The 9683-nt window shown below is 33.0% G+C and overlaps 2 protein-coding genes across 2 annotated transcripts; one reads left to right on the plus strand and one right to left on the minus strand.

Moving 5' to 3' along the window:
• Positions 1 to 240: 240 nt before the first annotated feature.
• LOC104086290 (kunitz-type serine protease inhibitor DrTI-like) lies at positions 241 to 1221 on the minus strand. Its single transcript, XM_009590527.4, has 2 exons — positions 922 to 1221; positions 241 to 823 (listed from the first exon to the last, which is right to left on the minus strand). Exons 1-2 carry the CDS (start codon positions 1181 to 1183, stop codon positions 438 to 440), a joined length of 648 nt encoding a protein of 215 aa, XP_009588822.1. The 5' UTR covers positions 1184 to 1221; the 3' UTR covers positions 241 to 437.
• Positions 1222 to 8198: 6977 nt separating this feature from the next.
• On the plus strand, positions 8199 to 9072 carry LOC104086299 (latex serine proteinase inhibitor-like). Its single transcript, XM_009590538.4, has one exon. The coding sequence runs from the start codon at positions 8263 to 8265 to the stop codon at positions 8905 to 8907; it is 645 nt and encodes a 214-aa protein (XP_009588833.1). The 5' UTR covers positions 8199 to 8262; the 3' UTR covers positions 8908 to 9072.
• The last annotated feature ends 611 nt before the right edge of the window (positions 9073 to 9683 follow it).

Below are 9683 nucleotides of genomic sequence, written 5' to 3' on the forward strand. Positions count from 1 at the left end.
AAAAGTATTCGGATAGATTATACCATGACAGCGGGGGTCAAATGTTTCATCATAATTGATTGAGTCTTGCTAAGAGTGCCCTTCGATGACCAGAGTTTAGCCTTTGGTTTTCTAGTGCTAGGACATGCAATACTTGTTCGTTTTTCAAACCTTTTGAAAATGCACTTAATTTTTTCATCCATTTGAAAAAGCCTAATACTTTTTAATTTTTGTTTTATAAGGTACACAAAGATCGAACCGTTAAAAAATAAACAGAGAAGATATATTAGGAAAATATCAGTGCAACATGCATCTATTACAGGGAATAAAGCATGCATAGGGCACTTATTAGGGCTGCATTACATTATTTATTCTTACATCCAGTGAAACACCGAATGCAGGGCCTGCATTAATACATGTTTTACACAACTTAGTTTTATTAGAAAGCAGATGCATAATCATGCTTCGGCCTTTCCTAATCCGCCATGCTTTATGAACACAAAGGCCTTTGCATTCTCTGTGAGAACCAAACGCCTATATCCATTTTCCTCAGTGATGCCTACATTTTGGCAAGTAAACTCCTCTCCGTAGGGACAGAACACTAGCTTATACGTCGAGCCACCAAGAGGCTTAATTTGAAACCAGCTATTCACATCCAGGGGATTTCCCAACTTTGCACCTGTGCTTATTGTGCTGTACTTTCGAGGTATAGGGTAGTTGTCTACCTTCCACACTGTTAGGTTAGCACACTTATTACTATCAAAATAGAAATTGATGTTTAACGAAGAAGACTCCACAATCTGCTGATGTTTGGGCTCTTTAGGTTTGAAGTAGACTGCTATACCTGTTAAGACATAGTAATATAATACAACAAAATAATCAAAAATTGTGTTGCATCCTTTAAACAAAGTAAACTTTTAGATGACATGCTCACATATTCACCTTTGTCGAGATCACTGCGGGATTGCACCACTGCTGTGGGACAAGCGTTTTCTTCTTGATCTCCGATATTAGCAAGCCGTACACCACCGCCGCCAGCTCCCCAACAAGATGAAAATACGAAGTACCTGGTGTTTACTTGTAGGGGATAACCATCTGTATCGTGTACAGCCCTCAATAATTGGTTCGGAGTATCAGTGGTGCAAGTTGCCAAGGCTGACAAGGGAACTAATGCAAGAGAAAACAAGAGGAAGATGATCTTCATTTTTTTTGTTTCTTTAGATTGGATATGCGATATTTGTTTTGGATGCTTTATTCGACCATGCTAACCTTGAATTTATAGAGAAGAAATGTGCCATGATATTATTCTTCCAATGTGAACACAGGGGCAGCTCAACCAGTGTCGTACATAAAATTTTTCGTAAGCCCGTATCATATTTTGTAATAGGTAAACAAAGAAGTGAACAAATGAATAACTATAATGATATTATATTTATTAAAAAAAATAAAATTCAAAACATTACTATAAATCTTTACAACGAGTTTTTATTTTCTAAATGTATTAATAATAATCTTGTTAGAAATACTAGTACCAAATATGTCTTTTTCCAAGAATGATTTGAGTATATTTATTGTCAAATTGACTAACAAATGAATTCTTGTTCAAGTGGCTTTTGTTGTTGCTTAATTTTGTTAGAGGTCCTTACTAATATAGAATATATTTTAATTCTTTTTTAATAAATAATGTCTTCAAAACAATAAAAACATAAGGGTTCCACCAAAAGGATTCGAACTCCCGACATACTAAGAAGTTGAAACGCTTAACCAGTTGGACAATGAGTTATTTTATTTCAAGTGTTGTCACCTTTATCGTTTTTATGTATTATTTGGTTTTGCATATGTCTATATATGTATTTAATAAATCTTTCCGATGAAGCGGTGTCACGCATCCCATAAGGTGGCTCCGCCCCTGTGCTCAACGGATTTCGTGGCCTAAGATGAAATCATATTGAGAGGCTCTTAAATTTATTTTATAAAATATTTACACTAACAATAAAATTTACTTTTAAATCATTTAAGACAAAAAAGCGAATTTCAAAAACAAATTAGGAAAAAGAGCACAAAAAATAAAGTGGTGGACTATCGAATGTCGAGGTCTAGAACTCAAATTGAAAATTTTGATTTGGCTATCATCACAAACGAGAAAAAGAATAAGCGTACATATATAACGTAATAGCTTAAGTTTTGAGTATTGACGGTGTCAAAAGTATTTACTCCTGATCAATTTAAATGATTGTTGTAGTTTATTCTATTAAGTAGCACGCTTATTGGTGAATATCTACTACCACTATTACTACTACCACTACCACCACTATCTACTATTACTATTATTATTACTATCACTACTGCTACTATTATTACTATCACTACCATCACTACCATTACCACCACTATCACCACTACGATTATTACCACTACTGTTACTACGACTACGACTACTATTACTACTGCTGCTACTATTATGGTCCCAAAGCCTTAGAGTCGCCCCTATGTGAAGTATGAACAACGTGTGTTTATGACATAATTGTCATTTCCGTCACCCTCCCGACACTTACATTTTTTTAAAGCTAGTATTACTAGTATTATATGATCTTTCACTATTAGTTATTTATTGAAGAATTCCAAATCGTCGCACGAAATAAATGCATGAAGCGGCACAAATTACGTAACACACAGATTAATCAGTTCCACTGTGGGTGTGTTTGGTACGAACGAAAATATTTTTAAATATTTTTCAATTTTATCATGTTTGGTTGGATTAAATATTTTGAAAAATATTTTTCTAGTGAACTCATTTTTCATCAATTGGAGGAAAATGTTTTCCCCATCAAAACAAAAAAAAATACTTTTCCAAAACTCTTTTTCAATCTTCCCCTATTCCACATATCCCCACCAACCCACCCCACACCTCCAGCTACCCACCTCCACCCCACGCCCATGAACTCATTTTTCTCAAATTGGAGGAAAATATTTTCCCTATCAAAACAAAAAAAAACTTTCCCAAAACTCTTTTTCAATCTTCCCCCTATTCCCCATATCCCCACCAACCCACCCCTATTCGCCATGTCCCCATAACGAGTATCTTTTCTTGATGTAGAAAAAAATATTTTCTTTCATTTCAACAAATGAGTACTTTATTTTCATGTTGTAGAAAGAGTAATTTCTTTTTCAACTAATAAAAAGAGAGTACTTTAGCAAAAATTTTTACATTATTTTTGCGTCAAAAAGTAAAGCAGCACATTAGTTCCTTTGGATTTGTGTGATTTTTAGAAGAATAATTAAATTTTCGGAGAAGGTTCAAATATACCCCTATACTTTTGAAAATGGTCTAAGAATACCCCTCGTTATACTATTGGATTATCTATACCCCTGCAGTCATACTTTGGGTTCAAATATACCCCTCATTTAAACGGAGGGACATATGTCATCATCTTATTGGTCAATTCTAAATATCTCCTAATTAATTAAAAATACCCATTATCCATACCTGAAAAATAATTTTATAAAGCAATTATTTTTTTGTAAAAATTGAAGAAAAAAAAAGATTTTTTTTTTTACTAAAAACAGAAAAAAACGAATTTTTCTTTTCATTTTTTACAAAAACCTCTGCTTAAAAAAACTGAAAAATATTTTTTAAAATAATGTTTTTGTAAAAAGTGAAAAACAAAACTGAAAAATAATTTTCTAAAGCAATTAAAAACTGAAAAAATTGAAAATATGTTTTTCGAATTTTTAGAAAAACATTGCTTTATAAAAACTGAAAAATAATTTCTAAAGCAATTATTTTTGTAAAAACTAAAGAACAAAAACTGAAAAGCAATTTTCTAAAGCAATATTTTTGTAAAAATTAAAAAAATAAATATTTTATTTTTTTCAGTTTTTAGTTTAAAAACATTCAGTTTTTTTCCAGTTTTTAATTGCTTTAGAAGATTATTTTTTAATTTTTTTTTCCAGTTTTTACAAAAATATTTTTTAAAAAAATATTTGTCAGTTTTTTTGATGCAGAATTTTTTGTAAAAACTGAAAAAAAAAATTGTTTTGTTTTTTTCAGTTTTAGTAAATAAAAAATCAGTTTTTTCCAGTTTTTACAAAAAAAAAATTGCTTTATAAAATTATTTTTCGGGTATGGATAATGAGTTTTTTTAATTAATTAGGAGATATTTAGAATTGACCAATAAGACGATGACACGTGTCTTCCGTTTAAATGAGAGGTATATTTGAACCCAACGTACGACTGCAGGGGTATAAATAACCCAATTGTATAACGAGGGATATTCTTAGACCATTTTCAAAAGTACATGGGTATATTTGGACCTTCTCCGTTAAACTTTTGAAGAAAATAGAGTCCTGAAAGTGTTGGCTATTTTGGGGAGGGTGGAGGGACATGGAGACTTGGGGGAAGGGGGTGAGGAGAGTAGCATAAAAAATACTTTATACTCTCTAACCAAACACACCGTTAATGAACTGATTTTGCACTTGTAAGACCGATACCAGTACTAACCAATCTTCTATTATGTTAAATACTCAATACCAGGCTTAACGATACGATTCAACTACTTGAAAAAGTTTATCTAAGATGTTAGCATATTTTTGCTAAATTACAACAAACTTTTACTATTACCTTATGGATGTTATAGAAAACCACAATCACGAGAAAATAGTAAATTAATTAAAGAAAGTTAGCTTACAATTTGAAGATAAATCATCTCGTGGTCTCTTGGCCTCAATGAGCCATCAGATTAAGAATCCATGATCAATGGCATGGAGGATATTAAGCAAGATATTTAATTTGTGGTTGCACAGATATGAAGCGATCGAGGTGGATTTCAAAGTTTTTTATATGATGCCTGATGGTGCTCACTAGAACTAATTAACCTGTGTCCGGTATTTACACTAAATAATATAATTATAAACTTATAGTTAAATGATTTAATGTACGAGAAGATATATATTCCATTCTTTAAAGTATAGATTTGTGAGAGAAGTCTATGTGCAAACACATTTCATGAATATATATATATTAGTTGGATATAAATATAGAGATAAATTTTTACTATCCTCTCTATAAAGATTCCTTATAAATTGTATGGTAATGTTATTCTACATCTCAGAATTGTTCACTTGCATGTTTACACATAGTAGTAATTCTTTTACTCCATCAATCTGAACGAGCATTATACTCTAATGTTTTTACTTTCTCGCTACCTAGGCTTCCCAAAAACACCTAAGAGAAAAAGCCATTTGGGCACTCGAAAGGAAACAAATAGTATATCTCTCTCTCATATCTATCCCTTCGCCTCTTTCTTTTTCATTGAAGTTGTAGCAATCCTATTGACTTTACTGTCCTTTGACGCGTTAAAATATTCTCGTTTTTGGGCTGATAGCCGTTCGTTAAAAAAAGTTGAAAAGTAAAAACTTAAGAAATACGTAGGAAATAATGTCTAGTTAAATATAAGTGGGGTCTCTATAATTGCACAATTATCCAAAGACGACAAAAAAGAAGTTGGGGCCAATGGATGAATGGACGGACGACGTCAAATTTCCTCGTTTAAGCGTATAAAACTCCAAGTTCACGAAACATAGTTAAAAAGTTGAGAAAATGGGAATACAATAGTCACTACGAGTATTTTAGAAGGCGTGGGCGCAATATATGACGTTTTATATATGTCTCAGCGAGGTGTAAGCTCCGAAGTACCAGGTGTAAGCCCCAAAGCCCCATGCGTATTTAATTTTTAATATTTTATAAAATAATATAATTACAGAAAATATTTATAAATAGATAAAATTACCTAAACATTAAAGAAAACTATAAATATGTGAAATATATTTATATAGATGCACTCTATCCCTACAAAAAAACTAGTCAAAATAATTTATTATACGCTACTTACAAGCACAAGTAATTTGAGTCAAAAAGAATAAAGTTTTGTACATGGAGGAACAAAAGGATGACTAACTTGCAATTTTAAACTTTGAACTTGCTACTATGAAAGAGAATGAAGTTCTCTTTGTATTTGTAAGAAAATTTGAATATTCGTTGCTCTGAAAAATATTAGCAGACCAGCGAACAAGATAAATAATTGAGAAAGACCATAATTAAGGTTTTAATCAATAAAAAAGGTCTTGACTTTTAAATTTAATACATTCCAGTTTCTTTTTAAATTTTTTGAGTAATTACAAGCTGACTTTCGAGAACTTGGGTATTATATAAAGGACTTATTCAATAAATTTTGTTTTAATTTGAAAAAGTCTCTGGGGTTTATGCCTCACTACAAAAACGCGCCTCAAACAGACATACGCCTCGAATTGTTTGGTATACGCCTCTTGAGACTTTTGTCCCACACCATCGCCTCAAGGCGTTTTTGGTACGCCTCGCCCCAGGACTCACCCCGAGACTCGACAAAAAAATGCATTTTAAAACACTAGTTAGTACTACTCCTTAAGTATCATTGTAGCCTATTTAATTGCACAATTATTCAAAGACGACAAAGAAAATTTGGAGCAACGGGATGTTAGGGGTGTGATACGACGTCAAATTGCCCTGTTAATGCAAAAGTTGCATTTTATTATACAAACAAATTAACTAAACTACCTTTCAACGTTATCTAATGACATTGATCACGTGTTTATCCTTGAAAGTTGAAGCAAAAGACAAGTTTAATTTTCGGACAACCAACGCTATATTGTAAAATGGACACGGCGAGGCTACTCTAACTATTAGAAATCCGGTAAAAACCGACCAAAAAAACCGATCAAAATTAGTCCGTAATAACCAATAACCGATCAAAACGCGACTATTTACGTGTGGACGGTATTTTAGGGGTCGGAAAGGAATACCGACCAAAGTTAGTCAGAAATTACCGACCAACTTTGGTCGGTTAATTAAATTCAAAAACCAAAATTGCAAAAAATAAAACCGACCAAAGTTGGTCAGTATTTTAATTATGTAATCAAAAGACGGCCTTCAACGGTGCCGGCGGTGGTGGTGTGCGCCTTGCTAATCTCGGAGGTCAAGAAGAAAACACTTGTCCCACATCAGTTGTGCAACCGACGATGGTATCGCGGTTTATTTTAAACCTAAAGAGCCCAAACATAAAAGTTGGTCGGTTTTATTAAAAAGTAAAATTACCGACCAAAGTTGGTCGGTTGTTTTAAATGACCGGCCGAATTAACCGACCAATTTTGATCGGTTTTTTTAATATTAATTTTTATTTATTTTAATTGAAAAATCGATCAAATTTGATCGGTTTCTTGAAAAATAAATTTCGCGGGACTCAAAAATAGTTTCCCGGATTTTTGCGCTAAAGAAAACCGACCTAAATTGGTCGGTTTCGTAAAATAAAATTAAAAAATAAAATATTTTAAAAAACCGACCAACTTTGATCGATTTTTTGGTTGGTTTTTTTGACCGATCAAAGTTGGTCGGTCGACCTTGGTCGGTTTTTGCCGAATTTCTAGTAGTGTCTTCGCCTTTATTCGTTTGTTTTGTTGGAATTTCGTTTTTATTCCAAGAAATGTCGGGATGTATCATGTTGGTAGTGACTCACTTTTTTTACACATATTTTTCTTCTTCTTTTTGGGTAGATAACTTAAACATAATTATCATCAAAAGTTGTGTAGAGTGATAAATACTTTTTCATCTTTAACCATAAATTTCGAGTTCGAGCCCTACATATATAGAGTATCCTTAGGGAGCACTTTACTCTCCCAATATGAGGCTTCTCAATACAAATTTAGATTTAGTCCGACCCCAATGCGGATACCGATGGTGGAAAACCAAAAAAAACTTAGACATAATTAAGTTCCCTATCTCATGTACTCAATGGTGAATACGCAATAAATTTAGGTGAATTCATTACTTTTTGCTCAAACTCTATATATTATATGTATTAAGTATTTCATTACATATCTATAACTTACTTACTGTAAACTTACTAGGTTCAGCGAACAAATACAAGAAACTTTTCTTTTCTTATTAGATCTTCGTAGCTCTCATATTTTAGTTACACATAAGAGATCTAAAAAAGATATTTTCTTAAATTCAACATTGTTAAAGGCCAAGAAGGTTTAAAACCTCCCTAATATTTTATGATTAGCTTCTCTTTAATTTCCCACAATTTTAGTACAATAAAAGATCGCACCAATAATGCCACAATTAAACCCACGTGGTTCACACTAGAGCAAAATCATGGTACATCTCCTCTATAAATTCAAGAGGTAAGCAAGAGCAATAAAGCATCCAAAACAAATTAAATTCCATAAATCCAACCCAAGAAACAAAAGATGAAGACCGTCTTACTCTTTCTTTCCCTTGCATTCCTTCCCTTTTCAGCCTTGGCAACTTGCTCTACTGATATTCCCAATCAACTATTGAGAGTTGTAAAAGATTTGAAGGGTCATCCCCTCGACAAAAACGCTAGATACTTTATTGTTTCGGCCTTCAACGGTGCCGGCGGTGGTGGTGTGCGCCTTGCTAATCTCGGAGGTCAAGAAGAAAACACTTGTCTCACATCAGTTGTGCAATCCCCTCGTGATACCGACGAAGGTATCGCCGTTTATTTTAAACCTAAAGAGCCCAAACATCAGCAGATTGTGGAGTCTGCTTCGTTAAACATCAATTTCTATCTTGATTATATAAAGTGTGCTAACCTAACCGTGTGGAAAGTCGACCACTACCCTAAACCCGCGGAGCACTACACTATAAGCACAGGTGCAAAGTTGGCAAATCCCCTCGACGTTAACAGCTGGTTTCAAATTAAGTCTCTCGGGAGCTCGTATAAGCTAGTGTTCTGTCCTTATGGAGAGACGTTTACTTGCCATAATGTAGGCATCGTCAATGAAAGTGGATATAGGCGTTTGGTTCTCACAGAGAACGCAAAGGCCTTTGTGTTCATAAAGGATTGCAGAGTTGGAAAGGCCGAAGCGTGATCGTCCATTACCTCTGCTTTCTAATAAAATTAAGCAATGTAAAATATGTAATGCAGGGCCTAAGTCCCAATGCATGGATGCAGAACTTAATAATGTAATGCAGAACTTAATAATGTAATTTCCGTAAACCTATATAATAACAAAACTAAAATTCTTCGGAATTAACTTCAAAATATCAGAGTCACCAACTGGAAAAGTTTGGCCTAACTAAACAGTGGAAAACAAATCCATAAAACGTAATATCACCAATTTCTACAGAACCTAGGATATAGTCATTCCCAAAAAAATTGCAAAAGTATGAGCAGGTTTTGATTTTTTTCACAGAGAGATTAAACTAAATGGACAAGCAAGGAAATAAAAGAAATTAGAAGAAAAGGAAGGGACTAACTGAAAATTTGTAGAGTGATGCACTAAACTGCTGAAGCTTGCTCCAGAACTGCAATTGCCATTGCGGCTATGACTGGAATTCAGAAAATTGTAGCGATTTATTCATGGGGTCATAAAAAACTCCCACGTTTATTTTGTTTGTTTAGTTTCCGTAAACCTATATCTTTCTTATCTTATCTTACTATATTAAAAGTTCGAAAGCCCTTGGCGAAAATGTCGTTCGCCTTTTTTACCCTTAAAAAATAGATTTCACATTAGACAAATTTGGCATTTCATTATATTTCTAATTTTTAGGACTTTTAAAATTAACTAAATTTTTTAATTAAATATTTCCTTATTTAAAGTATGTAAGAACTCCTAATATTTAGGAATTTAAATCTTTCCATAAT

Source organism: Nicotiana tomentosiformis, chromosome 12, assembly GCF_000390325.3.
Source record: "Nicotiana tomentosiformis chromosome 12, ASM39032v3, whole genome shotgun sequence".
In the NCBI taxonomy this organism is placed as follows: domain Eukaryota; kingdom Viridiplantae; phylum Streptophyta; class Magnoliopsida; order Solanales; family Solanaceae; genus Nicotiana; species Nicotiana tomentosiformis.